At 42.2% G+C, this 20,992-nt stretch overlaps 1 protein-coding gene across 1 annotated transcript; it reads right to left on the bottom strand.

The window, feature by feature from the left end:
* Positions 1-7,102: 7,102 nt before the first annotated feature.
* Positions 7,103-19,194, bottom strand: LOC126101496 (sporozoite surface protein 2-like). Its single transcript, XM_049912142.1, has 2 exons — positions 19,067-19,194; positions 7,103-7,958 (listed from the first exon to the last, which is right to left on the bottom strand). The coding sequence occupies exons 1-2, from the start codon at positions 19,192-19,194 to the stop codon at positions 7,103-7,105; spliced, it is 984 nt and encodes a 327-aa protein (XP_049768099.1).
* Between the last annotated feature and the right edge of the window lie 1,798 nt (positions 19,195-20,992).

The raw sequence follows: 20,992 nt of genomic DNA, 5'->3' as shown, positions 1-20,992 counted from the left end.
TGTACCTCTGTTGTTCCAAAGAATAAACGTACTAGAAAAATACCTTGGCGTCGACGAGCTGTCGGCGCATATATTACTAGAAAATCTGCTCAGATACTTTTCAAACGTAAATAAATGTGGATGATTTGATTGACCATTATTAATTATTGCGGGGTAGAGGGTAATTTTCCGTGGGGAGATTACACGCCCCTGCTTTAGAGGGTTCGCAGCGCAGCGTCTCGCCCGCCACGCAGCTGCCCGTGCGTCAAGTTCTCCCCCCCCCCCCCCCCCCCTGCGTAATTCCCTTCCGCCGCAGCTGCAGGACAACTCGGCGGCGGCGCACGCCCCACTTGACGCCGCCAGCCTGCAACGCTCACCAACCAGGCCAGCCAGCTCTGCAGAATCTGAGATACAGCGCTTTGCTGCTTTGAGCCTAGGTGGACCACAGATCATTCGCTACTATTGCATCAAAACTGATGAAGTGGTCGTCCCGAAAGTATGCAGGTCACGTCGGCCACTTGAGAATATTGCCTGGTAGCGACATTTTCAAATGTTAGCAAAAACTTGAGGAACCATTTAACACCATTTTAGTCAAAAATGAGTACTTTCCGATCCAAAATTCGTACTAGTTGTTACGAGAAAATAAACTTCCAGATTTCAAAAAAATTATTTACTTCGACCTGAGGAAAACAGCCAGAAACAAATACTTGCACTGAAAAATGTAGGAATTTTCTCAGTTTAGAGGCATGCGATGCAAATTTTATCGTGAAAACGTAAAACCGTTCAGATACAAATAATACACGATAAGAGGTGTGAAATTACCGCCTGTGCAACGAAAAAATGTCGCTCATGAATTAGCATTCTGTTTGACGCCGCAGAAACTTAGTGAGAAAGTTAAGAAAGCTATAAAACTAATTTCGGTAACACTTCAAACAATATTACTGTATCATCACTTAGGAAAACTAATTATTCGAGAGACTGCATACGTCACAGCGCGCTAGGAGACTCTAGTCACCGCAACCATTCTGGCTCGAATGACTCCTCAATACGACAGACAGTTCTGTTGAGGTAATTAACAATGTTCGAACACAGTATTATGTTCCAAAATCTTATTGCGTGTCAGTGTTTGGATTTGGGCCTGTAAATTTAATTGCTCCTATTGCCTTTCTTGGGTATTGGTGTGGCCTGTACAACTTTCCACTTCATGGGTACGGATCTTCCGTCCGGTGAGCGTTTGCAAACTCTGAAAGGAACTTAACCGGTAAAAAGTCTGGACCGAAAGACTTCATATTGTTAAGTGCTTTAAGTTGCCTCAACACTCGGAAGATATCTACTTCTACGTTACTCATCGTTGGCAACTGTCCTTGATTAGAATTCTAGAATGTCTCCTTCAGTGAAGGAATGTCGGGAGGCTTGTTTAGTAATTCTGCTTCAACAGCACTGCAATGTACGTGCTCGTCGACGTGCTTTACGCACCTTTAAACGCCACCCTACAGTGGCGAATTGTATTAATTATAAACGATTACGTGCTCAGTGTCGCCGTATTATTAAAGAAAGCCAGCTGGGCTGCTTTCACAAGCACCTTCAACAGTTTTACTCCTTCTTCTGTTGTCTGGGGTAGCCTGCGCCGGCTATCTGGCACTCCCCAGTTTCTGGCTTGAAGGTCGCGAATGAAGTCCTTGTGGCCCCTGAGGCTGTCTCCAATGCCTTCGGCCGCTTTTTCGCAGAGGTTTCGAGCTCCGCTCATTACCACCCTGCCTTCCTTCCCCGCAAACAGGCAGAGGAGGCTAGGCCACCTGACTTCCGCTCCTCGAATTGTGAATGTTATAATGCCCCATTCACCATGCGGGAACTCGAAACCGCACTTGGCCGATCACGGTCCTCCGCTCCAGGGCCTGATTCTATTCATATTCAGATGCTGAAGAACCTTTCTCCTGCGGGTAAAGGTTTCCTTCTTCGTACTTATAATCGCATCTGGATTGAGGGACATGTTCCCGCATGCTGGCGCGAGTCTATTGTTGTACCGATTCCTAAGCTGGGGAAGGACAAGCACTTGCCTTCCAGTTATCGACCCATCTCGCTTACCAGCTGTGTCTGTAAAGTGATGGAGCGAATGGTTAACTCTCGATTGGTTTGGCTGCTCGAGTCTCGAAGCCTACTTACCAATGTACAATGTGGATTTCGTAGGCGCCGCTCTGCTGTTGACCATCTGGTTACCTTGTCGACCTTCATTATGAATAAATTCTTGCGGAAGCGCCCGACCGCGGCTGTGTTCTTTGATTTGGAGAAGGCTTAAGACACCTGTTGGAGGGCGGGCATTCTCCGCACCATGCATACATGGGGCCTTCGCGGTCGCCTCTTTTTATTCGTTCCTTTTTCATGGATCGACAGTTCAGGGTACGTGTGGGTTCTGTCCTGTCCGACACCTTTCGCCAGGAGAATGGGGTGCCACAGGGCTCAGTTTTGAGCGTCGCTCTGTTCGCCATCGCGATCAATCCAATAATGGATTGCCTCCCAGCTGATGTATCAGGCTCCCTTTTTGTGGACGATTTTACCATCTATTGCAGCGCGCAGCGTACACGTGTCCTGGAGCGCTGTCTTCAGCGTTCTCTTGACCGTCTTTACTCCTGGAGTGTCGCCAATGGCTTCCGTTTTTCTGCCGAGAAGACGGTCTGTATTAACTTCTGGCGCTACAAAGAGTTTCTCCCACCGTCCTTAAGACTCGGTCCCGTTGCTCTCCCAATCGTGGAGACAACCAAATTTTTAGGCCTTACATTTGACAGGAAACTTAGCTGGTCTCCACATGTCATATTTGGCCGCCCGTTGTACCCGTTCTTTAAATGTCCTCCGTGTTCTCAGTGGTATGTCGTGGGGAGCGAATCGAACCGTCCTACTTCGCCTATATCGGTCGATCGTCCGCTCCAAGCTGGATTATGGGAGCTTCGTATACTCCTCTGCACGGCCATCCATCTTACGCCGCCTCAACTCCATACAACATCGGGGTTTACGACTTGCGATCGGAGCATTTTATACCAGTCCCGTAGAGAGTCTTCATGCTGACGCTGGCGAATTGCCACTCACTTACCGGCGCGATATACTGCTTTGTCGGTATGCCTGTCGGCTACTGTCAATGCCCGACCATCCGTCTTATCGTTCCTTTTTTGACGACTCTCTTGACCGTCAATACGGGTTGTATGTCTCTGCCCTGCTACCCCCTCGGAGTTCGCTTTCGTCGCCTCCTTCAACACCTTAATTTTTCACTCTCTGCAACCTTTCGAGTGGGCGAGAGCCGCACGCCACCTTGGCTCCAGGCTCAGGTCCGCGTTCACCTTGACCTCAGCTCGCTCCCAAAAGAGGTCACCCCCGGTTCGGTCTACCACTCCCGTTTTTTGGAACTTCGTTCGAAGTTCATCAACATGACTTCCATTTATACAGATGGCTCTAAGACCAATAACGGGGTCGGGTGTTTCAAATATCGGCTCCATGGCCATTGTTCGGTCTTCACAGCTGAGCTCTTTGCCCTCTACCAGGCTGTTCTTTACATCTGCCGCCACCGACATTCTGCTTATCTCATCTGCTCAGATTCCCTGAGCGCCATCCAGAGCCTCAGTGATCCGTACCCGGTTCACCCTTTCGTACACCGGATCCAACGCTCTCTTCAGCAGCTGGTGGACGTCGGTTCTCCGGTTAGCTTTATGTGGGTTCCTGGCCATGTCGGTATCCCTGGGAACGAAGCTGCAGATGCCGCGGCCAAGGCTGCGGTCCTCCAGCCTCGGACAGCTTCTTGTTGTGTCCCTTCGTCCGATTTTAGCAGGGTCATTTGTCGGCGCATTGTGTCGCTGTGGCATGCCGATTGGGCTGCACTTACCGACAACAAGCTTCGGGCCTTAAAACCTCTTCCCGTGGCTTGGACGTCCTCCTCACGCCCTTCTCGGCGGGAGGAGGTCGTTTTAGCCCGGTTAAGAATTGGACACTGCCGGTTCAGCCATCGCCATCTGCTGACGGCTGCGCCGGCGCCGTTCTGCACATGTGGGCACTTGCTGACGGTTAGACACATTTTAATGTCCTGTCCCGATCTTAACCAACTGCGCCTCGATCTTAACCTGCCTAATACTTTCGATGCCATTTTAGCGGATGACCCACGAGCAGCTGCTCGTGTTCTTTGTTTTATCAATTTGACAAACCTCGCTAAGGACGTTTGATGATGTTGTTTTTTAATCGTATGTCTGTCAGTCTGTCTTTTATCGTGTTTTCCCTTTTAGTTGTTGTTGTCAACTTGTGCCTCGCGGTGCATTCTTAGAGTAGTCAGGGCGCTAATGACCATTGAAGTTGTGCGCCCTAAAACCACAAAAAAAAATAACTACGGACTCCATCAATGAGTGAACGTAATTCATAAGGGCCGTCGATAGCTGGTGAAACCAGAAGTCCTGGGGTTTTGTAACAACGTAAGTGAAGACATTACACACTTACTTTTGTACAGAGTACGTGGTTTTTCTTAAGCTATTAACATTTTTTCTGAGTTTCTCCCTTAACTCCAAAAACCAATGTTTCAGACTTCTCTTGCAGTAGCTCTGCACAACATGTTAGTGACGTGACACACTGTAGCCTAAGCTTTTTTGAAAAAGAAGGAAATTGTAGTTCGGCAACAAGAAGTTTCACTCAAAATTCGCCACTCGTGACACTTCCCTGAAAGTTACAAATGGTTAACAGGCCAGATGGAAAAAAAATTAACTGCTTCTGCTGTATTTTCAACGGAGTACTGTCCAAATACTATCAAATGCAGATGTGATAGATCTTTCAGTAGTCAATATCAAAGTGTGGGCATGGTGGGGCTGCACTACTCAACAACCACAAAAAATATGAGCGTAGACATGAGCTCAGAGCGTCATTTAATCTGCAGCGTCTGCCCGTAACACCCACCACCACCGCTCTCTCCAAAATGTGTTCCTCCGTAGCGTAGCGCTAGTGTTACTGCCTACCACACAGGGTTCGAGTCCCGGCAGCGGACTAGGTGTTCTGTGACCATTTTCATCATAATTGACTCAAGTCGCTGATGTGGCGTCTCCTGAAAAGACTTGCAATACAGCAGCCGACCTACCCCGACTACGGCATCCCGGCCGACAATGAAGTACGATGATTTAGATTTCCCCAAGAGTTCCAGGGCGATTACAGCTGTGATGGTAACGATAAAGTGTGCTCGTATGAATTAGTTACTACAAACAACACTTTATACAAACGTATCATTACTCGTTACTTAAATTACCGACGATATTGTAAAACTACGATTACATCATTCTACTTTCATGTATTTTTTATACTTGAATCAGGTTGAAGCTGGTTTAATGAGATAAAAACAAATAGTAAGCTTTTAATTATTTAATGTGGAAGGTAGACAAATGTTTACGAATGCACCATATTAACATTTCAAATAATTGATAAGTGAAATGAAAATGTTTTAAATTCTTCAGTCAATTAAAAAAATTGAGCTTTACTTCAAAATGGAATCCCAAGTATGAACTTACATTAAAATATTTATTATATATGTACCTACTTTAAATCTACTTCAGTAACACTGAAGTCAGCAGTCAGTAATACATATTGATCCCGGCATGAGGAATTGTCCGCGACTTTTACTTACGTTGGGAAGTCTTCATGTAATAACGGCATAATAACGAATGTAGGCTATGTATCTATCAGAAAATGTATATTGTATCAAAATTGTTTCTAACAGAAACATGTTTTAACGTTAAAACATGAAATATTTTCTACACAATTCGGCTTCAGTGAATTTCGCCCATCAGAATATCTGACCTGATGTTGAGAATGTCCTTCATGACGACACTAACGTATTGAAGACAAATACGTACTTTCTGTTAAGTTTGACAGCTTAGAAGTGTATTCGCGCCTGCCACCATTTTAAAAGATGCTTGTGCCTACTTCATACCTTTCCTTCTATTCAATGTCTTATTGACATTATGCTGGTAACAGGTGATGCCTTACAGCTTGGTGTTAACTGTGCTTCAAATTCTTTGCAATTAGTCCTCTTCGTCAAAAGGAATCGGCGATGCAGACTCAACTTCAAAGTGCTGTCCTTATATGAAAATTTTTTGCTAAATTTGTTTTTAATCACCTGGCTTACTGGCAAGAAGATTAATCTTTAAAAGCAAGCCTGTTAAATCTTACCTTTTAGCGCCGTTTCCGAAAAGACAGTGTAGAGCACAGTTTCAGATTTATTACATTCCATAATTAACTTGGGCAGGAAGTTTTGCTACTTCTCTACTTAAATTAATATATAAATTGTGAAAAACCCTGTCTACACATCAGTGGCTTTCAGCTTTGCGAGGACATCTCTTCTGTATTCTGTTCAAAAAGGCTTTAAAATTTGTACATTTTCTGGTACAGCTTATAGTTTCAAGGAGACTTACCACAGAATTGTGGAGAAGTCCAAGCGCCACTTGAAGGGGTTCTTCTGGAATAAAATACTTTGCACCATGTCCAGTGAGTGGTTCCACTTAGTCATAACGTCCATTTTCAGTTTAAAAGGCATTTGTCCAGGCCCGAGTTGCTTTTGAATTAGTTAATTCTTTGTAGATATTGGACTTGCATGAAAGTGTTCCTGTTTTTCGTAAAATTTTCAGTGCTTTAGTTTCGAACGCATTATTAAGCGTATGCGCGATACAAGGCAGACAGAATTTTTACTTTTGCGTTAGGGTCATTATATATAACACACATTTGTATTTTGCACTTCCCACTTAAATAATAAAATGTAGTTCAATTTTAATAGTCAGCTCTTGACATTGAAAACATCCTAATAATGGAGCTTCCGTTCTTACTTTACGATGTAGAGTACTGTAAGTGCCTGACAATACATCATTGCCATAATGTCCAACCATCGATAGTGATGGAAACGTGAGATGGACTTCCCAATACGTATTTTATTTGGCATCCCTACATACTGAACTTACAGTAATGTTGTGCTTAGTATGCACCTTGATGGCAATTTACAGACTGGTTCCAAACACTCAAAAGTTTGAAACCAGCATCTTCAGACACAGTAAACAGCTGCAAATCTTTAAAACCCATACTAAAGTCAGTAATCTTTCTCTTGCAATACCTCCAGGATTTATGGTGAGGGGCAATGCTTGGTTGGTTCTTCAGGTCTGTTGGTTGGTTCTTCAGGTCTGTTGGTTGGTTCTTCAGGTCTGTTGGTTGGTTCTTCAGGTCTGTTGGTTGGTTCTTCAGGTCTGTTGGTTGGTTCTTCAGGTCTGTTGGTTGGTTCTTCAGGTCTGTTGGTTGGTTCTTCAGGTCTGTTGGTTGGTTCTTCAGGTCTGTTGGTTGGTTCTTCAGGTCTGTTGGTTGGTTCTTCAGGTCTGTTGGTTGGTTCTTCAGGTCTGTTGGTTGGTTCTTCAGGTCTGTTGGTTGGTTCTTCAGGTCTGTTGGTTGGTTCTTCAGGTCTGTTGGTTGGTTCTTCAGGTCTGTTGGTTGGTTCTTCAGGTCTGTTGGTTGGTTCTTCAGGTCTGTTGGTTGGTTCTTCAGGTCTGTTGGTTGGTTCTTCAGGTCTGTTGGTTGGTTCTTCAGGTCTGTTGGTTGGTTCTTCAGGTCTGTTGGTTGGTTCTTCAGGTCTGTTGGTTGGTTCTTCAGGTCTGTTGGTTGGTTCTTCAGGTCTGTTGGTTGGTTCTTCAGGTCTGTTGGTTGGTTCTTCAGGTCTGTTGGTTGGTTCTTCAGGTCTGTTGGTTGGTTCTTCAGGTCTGTTGGTTGGTTCTTCAGGTCTGTTGGTTGGTTCTTCAGGTCTGTTGGTTGGTTCTTCAGGTCTGTTGGTTGGTTCTTCAGGTCTGTTGGTTGGTTCTTCAGGTCTGTTGGTTGGTTCTTCAGGTCTGTTGGTTGGTTCTTCAGGTCTGTTGGTTGGTTCTTCAGGTCTGTTGGTTGGTTCTTCAGGTCTGTTGGTTGGTTCTTCAGGTCTGTTGGTTGGTTCTTCAGGTCTGTTGGTTGAACTGGCATTTTAAAACTAAATTCTGAATTCTCGATTTGATGGGCTGCAAGTGGATCTGGGCAATTGTAACTGAGCTCCCATGATGTTTTTTTTTTTTAATAAAATGTTCCTTAAATTCGATGTGAAACACGTTTCACATAATACAACGTATGATAAAGACCATGTTTTCTTACCATCAGTAACTTCAGTAAAGTTCCAGTTTCTACATCTACATGGATACTCTGCAAATCACATTTAAGTGCCTGGCAAAACGTTCATTGAACCACCTTTACAACTCTCTATTATTCCAATCTCGTATAGCGTGCAGGAAGAACGGACACAGATATCTTTCCGTACGAGCTCAAATTTCCCTTATTTTATCGCGGTGATCGTTTCTCCCTATGTGGGTCGGTGTCAACAAAATATTTTCGCATTTGGAGGAGAAAGTTGGTGATTGGAATTTCGTGAGAAGATTCCGTCGCAACGAAAAACGCCTTTCTTTTAATGATTTCCAGCCCAAATCCTGCATAATTCCTGTGACTCTCTCACATATTTCGCAACAATGCTGCCTTTCTTCGAACTTTTTCGATGTACTCCATCAGTCCTATCTGGTAAGGATCCCACACCGCGCAGCAGGCAGTCTCCTTAGGTCTGTTAAATTTTCAAAGTGTCCTGCCAATGAAATGCAGTCTTTGGTTAGCCGTCCCCACATATGTGTGTTCCTTCCAATTTAAATTGTTCGTAATTATAATACCTAGGTATTTAGTTCAATTTACGACTTTTAGATTAGACTGATTTATCGTGTAACCGAAGTTTGAATTCTTTACCACTCATGTGAATGACCTCACTTTTCGTTATTTAGAGTCAACTGCCACTTTTCGCACCATTCAGATTTTTTTCGTTTTGCAGTTTGTTTTGATGTTCTGATGACTTCATTAGTCGATAAACGGCAGCGTCATCTGCAAAGAACGTAAGATAGCTGCTCAGATTCTCCCAAATAGTTTCCATAGATAAGGAACAGAAAAGGGCCCATAACACTACCTTGGGGAATGCCAGAAATCACTTCTGTTTTATTCGATGACGTTCCGTCAATTATTACGTATTGTGACCTCAGACAGAAAATCGCAAATCCAGTCACATAACTGAGACGATATTCCATAAGCACGCAATTTCTCTACGAGCCGCTTATGTGGTACAGTGTCAAAAGCCTTCCCGAAATCCAGGAATACGGAATCGATCTGAAATTCCTCTTCAGTAGCACCCAGCACTTAATGTGAATAAAGAGCTAGTTGTGTTCAACAGGAACGATGTTTTCTAAACCCATGTTGACTGTGTCAATAGAACGTTTCGTTAGAGGTAATTCGTAATGTTAGAGAACACTATGTTCTTAAATCCTGCTGCATATCGACGTTAACGATATGGGCCTGTAATTTAGTGGATGACTCATAAAAGGCTACCTTTCTTGAATATTGGTGTGACCTGTGCAACTTTCCAGTCTTCGGGTACGGATCTTTCGTCGAGCGAACGGTTGTATATGATCGTTAAGTATGGAGCTAATGCATCAGCATATTCGGACAGGAACCTAATTGGTATACAGTCTGGACCATCTACTTTTGTGAACGCATTTCGGAAGGCTGTGTTTAGTAACTCTGCCTTGGCAGCAGTTCTTCATCGTGCAGTACTTCAACAAACAGTCTGAGGTATCTCGAGTTGCCAGTATCAAAGATACTACCCAGAATCGCGTCCTGTTTTGTAGAGTAGGTCTAGCCCTTGAAGGACCTTTGTCAGTTACCGGTTTCCCGAAGGCATTGCTCCAGGCGACGAAAAACATTTTGGTGGTACCGTGCAACACACGCACGAGCAGCAGCAGCTTGGTTATCGGATGCACCCAGCACAACAAGCGTGTCGACGTCTTCATCGCTTGTGCACGCTATCGGGAAACCATCGTCCGGGACCTTGACAGGACCTGTTAGTGTTCTACACTGTGGTTAGTATCTCGCGGTTCTAGGCGCGCAGTCCGGAACCGCGCGACTGCTACGGTCGCAGGTTCGAATCCTGCCTCGGGCATGGATGTGTGTGATGTCCTTAGGTTAGTTAGGTTTAAGTAGTTCTAAGTTCTAGGGGACTGATGACCACAGCTGTTAAGTCCCATAGTGCTCAGAGCCATTTTTTTTTGTGGTTAGTAAACATGCATCCAGTTCAATGTGATAAGCTATTGACAAGTTAGAAAATGTGCTGTTTATAAACAACAAGGGAGCGGAAGTCTAAAAAGTAAGACAAAGTAACCTAACGACGATTTGAACCGTGGCTGAATGATGGATGTCAGTGTCATGCCCCAGCAGTCTAAGGCAGTGTGGGGTGTACACGTTCCGCTGCACGATGTCGCCAGTTCCTCGTTTTCGTACATGTTTCCTAAATGCAATCGGTCTGATTTTGCTATTGAACTTCTGTCAGAACGACATCAAATTGCGACGGAATATTATCGAAGAGCAAAACGTAAGGCAAAATAAAAAATACTGTGAAAATTGATCAATAAATGGCCTGAATGTCAGAATACGTAAAGGAAAACACGTCATGCGCACGATTCTTTGATGTTAGTATAAACACGCCGCGTACTCGGCTTTTACACATGTCGCGTCTGCGACGTTCGCCATAACTGTCTCAATACAGGATCGCTCTCTACTTGTAAAGCTGTATTACAAGAATGATGACTTCCACACGTTGCTCTGCAGGAGTTCCGGACACTGAAGGTTTGAAAAAGGCATTGGTACGAAGACTGCCGTGGTCTGAAGAAAATGCTTCGGAAATCCGAAATGATAGGTAATTTTAGTGTGCAACCTGGTAGAGGGAGGAACCGAATTGATTTGTAGTCAGTGGAAGCAATGGCCACAGCAATGCAAGAGACGAGTGGTGGTGTGCAAACGTGTAGTGCAAGGAGAATTGCCCGAACATTGAACATACCCGTGAGCACGGTGCGTAAAATCCTACGAAACATCCTTCTTTGCAATCCATTCAAAATTACCCACGTGCACGAGTTGCTTCCTGTTGACTTGCCAGCAAGAGACCTTTGCTTTAGAATTTATTGCTTGCGTGGAAGTGTACAATGATAGGCCGTGGAAGTGTTTGTGGACAGACGAAGCCCACTTCCATCTAACAGGATATGTCAACACAGAATCCTCAAATATGGGCAGCGGAAAATCAACACGCAAATCAGTACCACTTCATCTTGAAAAGGTCACTGGCTCTCTCTTTTTTGCGCAACCACGTCATTCCAGCTCTCCAACAGCGTGGATGGGCGCACCTCTGCACCTCTGCACATTGCAAATACAGTTAAGCAGCTGGTGAAGCGCCATTTCGGAAAAGCTAGCATTATCAGCCGCAATTTCCTACAGCCTGGCCGTTCCGATCACCTGATATTAATCCGTGTGACTTCTGGCTGTGGGCCTATCTGAAAGAAGTGTTCAGCGTTCCTAATGCAAACTTACCTGCATTGAAGGCACGCTTTGTGCACAACATTCTGAACGTGACCCCGGAAAAACTTCGATCAGTTGTGGAACATGCTATTTCTCGATTTCAGGTTGTTGCTGAAAACGGTGGACAGCATATAGAAGACATGGTAAAGTCTCAAGAAATGTTTGATCCTGTATGAGAGCCTTAAGGGGGATTCAGCAGCCAAATTGAAAAGGTTTCCCTTAACCACTGTGTATGCGGGCACATTTGCTTCGTGAAGTGTCAAGAGCTGTGTGCATTAGTGTGACTTTAATGGCTCCGTGGGTAGTGTCATGTTCTTCTTGGAGATGATTCGGATTCGAGAAGGGATAGTGTAAAACTCGGTGCCAGCATGTGGCCCGGCCAATGAGAATAAGGTTTCCATCTGATGGATGGATCACTATAAATAGATGATCCCTTTGGAATGTAATCCAGGACACTGATACAGACTGTGATGCCCTCCACTGCCATGCCAGCTAGGCTACTGTGTACAGTAGGTCATACATGTGGGCAAGCTCTCAGCCAAGCAACTAGAAAGTTGCAAACGTAAACATTGCCTGAAATTTTCGTGAAAAATTTGTTTTTACACTCTGTAAATTGGTGTTGCAATGGAAAAATCACTTACCATCACATTGGCAGTTTTCTTGCACCCATGCAGAGAGAAATTGTAAGAAGAGGTAAATGGGTTGGGTGAGCAGATTGTCACATTGTCTGCCATTGCAAACTGCACTTACATGGTGTGGTGACTTACCTACGGCAACTGATTCAGCTGATGGCTCCTTCCCCATAATTGAAGAAACTGTAGTATACATGGAACAACGTGCCTGATAAGCCTGTAGGTCATTCTTTCACAAAACTTGATGCAGTTGCTCTGAACTGATAGTTTTGGTTTTCTAGTTGCTAGTGTGAAAGGTGAAAAACAGTGCAACCACAGGATGTTCCATGCAGCAAGTACACACGGACACATTAATCTCAGATGAAGAGCAGAAACATCTGGAATCACTGTAGCTCTGTGTCCAGTATGACAGTTGAGGTAGTGATCAAACTGCACTTATGCCTCTCTGTCGCAGGGAAGGAAATTTTGTCAAAGCTGCAGAATAGTACACAAGAGATACAAATTCTTACCACTTAACAATGAGCACTGAGTAATCAATCCCCCCCCCCCCTCCTCTGGGTATATATTTTGTGATGTGTTCAACTTCCAGAGGATGGGGCGAGGAATGTGTAAGACCCCTGTGGTCTACTGCCCAAGCTCCTTCTGGAAGGAGCTACTGAGGTGGTGTAGTACCTAAGACACAATTGTAATTCATTTGCTTGGGCCAACGTGATATCCCAAGATTGATAGCTTTTCTGAATGGAAAGATGAATCACTAGTGATCAAATTAGAAGTCTTCTAATCATTCAGCTGTGCTGGTGCTCTTATTTCAGGTGGATGTTGTTAAGGAAATACCTTGTAGTGGATATTCCATGCTTACTTCACCAGGAAATATTTTTTTTACTCAAAATAACTATTTGTGACTAGAAAATATTACTGGTCTGTTTGGACTTGCTCATTTGCTGGCTATGATCTGCATTGTTCTCGGTGTTCAAATTGTCTGTACTGCAGAGCTACAGTCAGAATGCAGATGAATGGGTAATGAAGCTGAGCTCAGCATATTGTGCATGCTTCAACTGCACTGTTTTACAGAGTTATTTTGTAATAACACAACTAAAATAATGGAAATATTTAGAAAAAAATGAGTGATTACAATATTGGCTGAAATAAGTAGCCATGTGCCTTAGAGACCTCAGAGGGCAGAAAGTTCCTTTCTCACTTCCCACTAACTTTACCTCTCCCCTCAGAATGATAATGCATTCTAGTGGAATTTTGTTTTACACTGCCAGACACAATGACAAAATAATCTTGGTGTAGATTTAGCCTCATTTAGGGATCAGAATGGTGACCTGTATTGGGGTGCATCTGTCTGAATTTCAGGATTGGTGATAATTTGCAACATATGATGTTGAATTTGCTTCTTGTAAAATGGCCTCTGGTGTTATAACTTGTAGGTAACAATTATTCTTAAATATTAATGTACATCTAAGCATTGATGTAGCATCAACAAATAACTGTTTAACTGTGGGAGCTTAAGCTTCATGTACAGTAGCTAACTGTCTGCAAATTTTAGTATGGTTAATTTATTTAGTATTCAGTGAATTCAGTAGCAATGAATAGTTGCTAATTAGTGTACACCTTCAGTTTCCACCATTTGTATCTCTTTAATTTGTGTATAGCATCACATCTTCCCTATCCCTGCAGATTTTTTGATAATCAGAATGGACTGAAAAGTTTCTTGTAATGTTTAGAAACAGCTGACACACATGCTTCATTATGTTCACTCATATCTATTTGTAAGGATATTGGTACTTTTATTATTGTCAAATACTGTAAATTTTGTATTCTTCTTTGCAGGATCCTTCCATTTCCAAAAGCAGAATGGCAGAATGAGTGAAATCTTTCATGAAAAGAAGAAAACAAGCAGCTGCCAACAAGTAAGCTGGTGGCATTACATTTGATACCAAGACTTCTTTTCGTGTAATAGTGTTGCATCCGTCACTTTTCCAGTTGCATTTTTCACAATTTCAGGTGTCATTTAACAATCAACTGAGTAGAAGTTTCATTAAAACAGATAAGGCATTTATACAGAGGGCTGCAAAAAAGTTTGTTCATATTCACTAGTCAGTAACACATTTCTGCAACTGAAAAATAACTTAAATAGTTGCAAAGGTGTGTGTTTGAGTGAAAGTTCACTAGACTTTCATTGTTGACATGTAAAGAATGTGCCCTACAGCTTGTTAGTGTCATTTTGGGACACCATGTAACAAGGAAAAAATTCAATGTAGGACCAAAGAGTCGGTCTAAATTTACACTACATGCAGATGACTGGGAATTTAATAGCAGAAAGTACTTAAATTTCTTACCCTGTTTAAATTGCTTATGGAGCCCTGGAAGAATGCTTAAAATCTCTTTGCATGCTGTAATAAGTTTGTCTTCATAATCTGTAGAGGGGCAATACACAAGAGGCTGAAGAATAGAAAGATTCTTAACACACTACTGGTTCTTCATATTCAGTAAACAGGCTTCCAGAGAATAATTTGCATCTATCTTACTCTGCCAATTTGTGTTTTTAGTGCTGTTCTTCTTTGTGTAGACTAAATATCCCCTATTAGTCCTATTTGACAGTGGCCCTATACACTTCAGCAATATTCTAAGATACACTAGAGATTTCTAGTGTCATTAGTAAACTTACTGCCTTAACATAGTAGTTTGTTGATGTGAGTACTCCAGTTCACATCACTACAGATGTTGGTATGAGTTGACTGATACTGATTGTGAATCATTTATAGTTAAGGTCACAAGACACTTCCTTTTGTACAGTGAATCGCATAATTCACTACTCACCATATAGCGAAAATATTGAGTTGCAGACAGGCACAACAGAGACCACTAAACATGTAAGCTTTTGGCCAGAAGGCATTCTGAAAAAACTTTATCTAGCCATCCTTGGCTGCCAAGGCCAGTCTCAGATGTATCTAAATGATAAAGGATGGGCCCATCATACTTCCTTGAGGGCACACTTGAACTTACTATAATTTGACTGAGAAATTCTAAACCCAATTAAAATTTTTATACCTCATTAGTCATACTTAGGTTTGTAAATGGTGGTGGTGTACCAATTCATGTGGTATTTGTAAGTAAAGAAATACAGTGTTGGAATTTTTTTAGTAGGGAACATTTTCTACCCCCAAATCTCATTAACATATCTGGCCACTCTGACATTGACAGCATTTACATAGGACCAGACCGAGCGAGGTGGCGCAGTGGTTAGCACACTGGACTCGCATTCGGGAGGACGACGGTTCAAACCCGTCTCCGGCCATCCTGATTTAGGTTTTCTGTGACTCCCTAAATCATTCCAGGTAAATGCCGGGATGGTTCCTTTGAAAGGGCATGGCCAATTTCCTTCCCCATCCTTTCCTAATCCGAGCTTGTGCTCCGCGCCTAATGACCTCATTGTCAACAGGAAGTTAAACAATAATTTTTCTCCTCCTCCATAGGACCAGAAAATATGTGCATTTTGTGAGAAACCTTTGCAGCAACATTCTGCTGTGGTAGTTGCTAAAGGCTTAATTATTGCCCTCATGACAGCCATGTATTCCATTCAGTATCTCCATTTATAGTCTTCTGCTTTGTTCTACATCTATTATGTAGTAGGCTGTTACTTCAGTTGGTTTGCAGTGGCTACATACCAAAAAGGGCCACTCCCATGGTGAACTGTTCTTCTAGGTACACAATGAGCAACTGTACAGTAAGTTATTGCTTTGAAATTCAAACATTCATCTAAATCTCTCTGCCCAAAGGTAAATTAACATATTTAATCATCCTTGTCAGTGAGCCACAAATCCTTTTACAAGGAACCCCTTGAATAAGAGGTTGCAAAAAGCCAATGATGTCCATAACATTACATGTGCACAGATTATCTACCATGAAACCACAATGTTGGCTGCTAATGGCATGGAACAGGACTGGAGGTACCCAGTGGTGACCACAGCATGAAGCTATGAAGTGAAGTGTAGTGTAACTGCTTAGTCTAACTCCCAATAATACTGTGGTGCTGTTCGGGGTGATAGAGAGCATAACATCAGCGATGATAAAGTGGTCATAGCATAATATATAAAAAAGCTGTCAAATTTAATGTTCCATCAGAAAGGAACCCAGGGAATTCTGCAAAGTGAGAAAGAAGAGGCAGATGAAAAACTAGTGTCTGCAAGATAAGTCAGTGGAATGTATTGTCACACACGCTAGACTATGCAGACACAATATATGAGTAGTACAATGATGAGTGAAAGTGATAAACAGCATTAAGACACATACTTATTCATCCTCATCAGACAGTGAGCCACAAATCCTGTCACCAGTGAAATGTAGCAAAGGACAGTCCTTGTCCAAGGAGTGGACACTAAACATAATTATGTACATGAAACATGATCTGCTGCATAGTAAAACATAAAGAACAGATTTCAAACAAGTCGGCAGCAATGTTATCAGGTAGTGCCATCACATACCATCTGTTTTCATCAGTGCATTACACTAATATGATTATATACACATTCTTAGAGTGGATACCTAACTGCGAAGTTTTTAATTCCCAAGGAGGTTTGCCTCTGTTCAGTGGTGCAAACCTTTGTGCTTACTGAGCCATGTCATTGTTCAGTGTTCATGGTGCAAGTTGCTAGTTTGTTTTGAACATTACTTGAATGTCAACTATGTCCATTTTGTGAAGTGTAATGCATACATGCCATAGGTTGACCTCTGAACCTCCTTGAGACTGATTTTGTCACACTTCTGATGCACATGGTGAATCATTAGCAGCTAATGTTTTCCCTATCATAATTAACTTTCAAAGAGGCCTAAGGATTGAACTTGCAACTTTACACTGAAAGGTTCCTTGTTACAGTTAAGAAGGGTGCTTCTTTTTCTGACACACTAAATATGTAAATCTTGCTACTAATTTTAGCTTCCCTTAGTACTTCAGTAATCATTGTTGTTAAAAATGCCACTTGCTGTCTGATATTAGTTGCAGCATTGACTTCTCAAGATGTCAGATGTATTTGTTACTACATGTACATTACCATAGCTTTTGAGCTAGTTCTATACACTGTTTTGCAGAATATTGCACCCATGACTTGGAAAGCTGTAATCGTCCTGTAGCAAGGACAGCATGATTTGGTAACATTTCTGTGAATACATTAGTACAGCAACATTAATATATAAAATCCTTTAAAAGGCAATGATGTCTTTCAGCTGTAAAACCACTGAATGGTGATGTACAGTGGCTGTGTGTTCCTCAAGTCAAATTGCTTCACTTAAGAGTAAAACAAAATTTTATTAAGTGCTGTATACAGTTCGAAAAACATGCTGTACTTCTAATTAACAAACACTAAATTATTGTAAACTCGTGATGAAATAATAGCTGACACAGTAGCCTCTGCAACATGTAGTTATGCAGTCGGTTACTAAAAATGAATATTCTTAAATTTAATTGCCCTCTTCTGAAAATTCTTCAGAGTGAAAATGAGGTGATTTCCTCAAGTAATGACATAATGCATCTATGAAAATTGGGTGCTGTTTTTCCTTACACTGGCGTTGGCATTGTGTAAATGTTATTTTTGTGTCACTTCTAAAAATGACACTAGCAGAAAGTCAGGTTCCAAAGTTCTAAGGCCAATCTTACTCCCATACGCACATACACCCCCCCCCACCCCCCCGTCCTCCACCCTCCTTCCTGACTTCTCCCTTCCCTCTCACACAAGTTGACCTAAATGCTTTCACACAGATGTGGCAGTTAGTAACCTTAAACCTGAAAGCAAAAAGCAACTTCTTTGTAGCAAAAGCTTTGCTTTTCCTTGATCAATATCATGGTGTCATAACTACAACTTCTGTAATAACTAACACACTCAAACATTCATTAACCTCTTAGTTGCTTGCTTAAAAACTAATATGGAGTTCCTTACACAGAAGTATGGTTGAACCACATCATCCTTTGAGTTGTGAACAATATCTACCCCTTTTGTCAATATTCCTGTCCTGGTGTTGACATTGTCAACAATTTTAGGCTTCATTCAATGAAACATTGTGTACTGAATGTTCTACACAGTATGTAGCTCAAAACATTACATATCTATTTTCACTACTTAACAGTATTGAACAGCAGATAAAGCAGTCCAAAAGCTGCTGTTAATGCTGCTACTCAACATCCATCACTACCAGTGCAAGTAAGGCCAGGATAATTTTTACTTTATTCCTTATGTACCAAACAGTTGGTTTTAGGATCAGAATGACTCCTTTCTAGATACAGTTAATATTTGGCCTGGCACAGTGTGTTCAGACAATTTAGTGGGCTACATTTTGTGCCTATACCAAGCTCAATTAGTTCTGTATTCACTTTGCACACACTGGTTTGTGCAGCCTCTGACAGTCCATTGTCCACCTGAACTCTGCAGGCTGGTTGTTGTGTGCCTTTGGGGGTGAGGTCCGGATGATATCGTCCTCGGGCCTTCCATCTGCAGGGACTGGGGGGAAAATAGGTGTAGGGCTTGGCTATTTGCATCTTGGGAATGAGTGGTATAATTGTGCAGATTTGGTTGTGAGTCATTCCACCCATCACAGGGATGCAGTACCAGGCTGAGTACAGTTTAACCAATTTTCTGATTGACAAAAAGTCATTTTATATTGATAGTGTTGAGTACAATGTGACGTGTAATAAAGTGAAGAGCTGCTGAGAGTTCAGCAAAATGAGCAGCCATTTAGTTTCTCAGGCTGGTAGCATTCCCTCTAAAACCATTCTGAGTTTCATTGTCCTGTTAGCCTAAGAGGCTACACACAGCTCTCCCATTAATGATTTGAGAGATTTTGTCTCTCCCCATCCTCAAACATTTAGGTGTGTGTTTGATGTGTGTTCAGGAGTGTGTGTGCTGGGGCCCCTCTTCCCGGGAGGGGGGCTGCTGACTGGGGAGCAGTCCAGGTGATAGCAGGGCCCGGCTGTCACGTGGAAGCTCAGAGAAAATGTGTGAATGCATGTGGCTCACATCTGGGTCTGCTGGTCAGGTACAAAGTAAGGGGGCTTAGTTGGGGTCAGCCGCAGGTGGTCTGTTCCGGGAGTGCGCTTGACTCTGTCCCGATATCCTCCTGTGGGGTCACAAGCTTGGCTCAACATCTTGCACTGCCAGGTTTGGATCAGGAACATTGGTCAGTCTTTGTCCCCCCCTCCCCCCTTCCACTTCACTTCCCTCCTTAAATTTCAAAAGTTTGTCAACCAGTTTCATTGCACTGACCCTTGTCTTGTGTTTCTATCTTACATGGACTTTGTGGCTGGTATTATGTGATGCTACAGCAACCCAAAAGAATGTCCTTAAAAACAGTGTGTATGGTGCTAGTCAGATCTCACCAGTATAGTTGTTAAAGCCGCATAGGGTGCTAAGAATACTAATTGAGATCTTCAGTCCCTAGTCTCCTTGGAACACAAATTAGACAATCTTGAACTTAATTCCATCTCAGATGCATTACAGTTTCTAGAACACAAGTAAGCCTCTGACAAACTGCTTTGGCCTCACCCATTCATGTTTTGAGTGTTATGCTCATAAAATTCCTTCACTTACGGCAGACAAGTGAAGCTTAGTGTAACATTGTTCTCAAAGTACAGTGGCAAAAAATGACAACATACACATGTTCTCAGGTTGCATTGCCAGCCCTGAATAGTGGTAAGCACTAAACTGTGCTGAATGAAAGTGGTCAGCAGATACTTTTGTCAACTTCTTAATTAAAAACTTACACAACTAATTCTCTTCAAACAGCAACTATTAGTGTTTCAGCAGCTTCAGAAGTTAACATTCTAGAGCTGCTTGTATAAGACACTAAAACCTCTCTGAAATATTTTAAATTAACTTGGTTAGTGGATATTATTCTTAATGAATTCTCAGCTTGGCCACTCTAGCCTTAGGCAAAAAGGGCTACATAAATTTTAGATAATAATTGCCAAAATTATTACATAAATTGTAGGTTCTGTTCCAATAAATCTGCAAATGTAAAAAATTAAAAAAAAAATTAACTTGGTGACAGGATGGTCCTTGCTATGATAGTAAGATAAGTAGCCTTCTTTTAAAGTTTGGACTTTAGGAGAGAGATACTGACAGGATTGAAGCTGTAAGTTTCACCTAGCTAGCCCAGTCAGTAAGAGCAATGTCTACAAAAGACGGCATCGTGCTCCACTTCATGGTTTCAACCTGTCGCAAAATTTCATAAATGTCAAAAATTTGTCACTGGACTTTTGCTCATTCCATACTTCCGACATTTTAATGCAGTAACGTTGCAGCAGTGTAATCATGCCCACTGAAAGTTCTTTGAAAAACTCATCTTCAATAAGGTCAGCTAACTTCTTATCATTAGCCTGTCCAATAAATCTGAGAAAGCAGTTATTCTCGAACTATACTGGCTGCATAAAATTTTGATCTTGCACAAAAATGTGTTCCAGTACAGGAGATGACAGGTGAATCTATACAAGCAGTTTCTTGCCCAATAAGGTATTACAGGGTGGGCAGCTCAAACAGGTTACCCAAAATATATTAAAAATCGGTAAATACATTGAGGTGCAGGTTTCTTATCTAGGCAAGTGTTAATCATAATTTGTAATTCTAAAACTGACAAAAGTTGTTCTTAAAATTTATAACTACATACTTCCTCGTAACATGAACATACAAAGAAGACTTTGATGTAACTCACCTTGAACTTCATCAAGTAATAAAGTAACAGCACTGCAAACTTCTTTCCTGTCATCAGGAGCAGTAGTCCCACAAATGATGTACTGAACCAAATGCAAGCAGACTTGTAACTTGGGTACAGTTCATGTGTGTGGCCATCAAGACATGTGCTCAAAATATTGACCTCAGTGCGATGTTCATAATAAATGCTGTAAAGCACTTCTGGACCAGAAATATTCTGTTTTTAATTTCATCAGG

The sequence above is a fragment of the Schistocerca cancellata genome, chromosome 9 (genome assembly GCF_023864275.1).
Source record: "Schistocerca cancellata isolate TAMUIC-IGC-003103 chromosome 9, iqSchCanc2.1, whole genome shotgun sequence".
Taxonomy (NCBI): Eukaryota; Metazoa; Arthropoda; class Insecta; order Orthoptera; family Acrididae; genus Schistocerca; species Schistocerca cancellata.
Note: the sequence above shows the minus strand (reverse complement) of the source record. Positions and strands in the feature narration are given on the sequence as shown.

What these genes read in the sequence shown, in the direction of transcription:
- LOC126101496 (XM_049912142.1), bottom strand. Translation starts at nt 19,194, where the DNA reads ATGTTGAGCCAAGCTTGTGACCCCACAGGAGGATATCGGGACAGAGTC. An exon ending in CCTGACCAGCAGACCCAGAT is followed by an intron (nt 7,959 to 19,066) that starts GTGAGCCACATG and finishes TTCAACCAACAG; the next exon opens with ACCTGAAGAACCAACCAACA.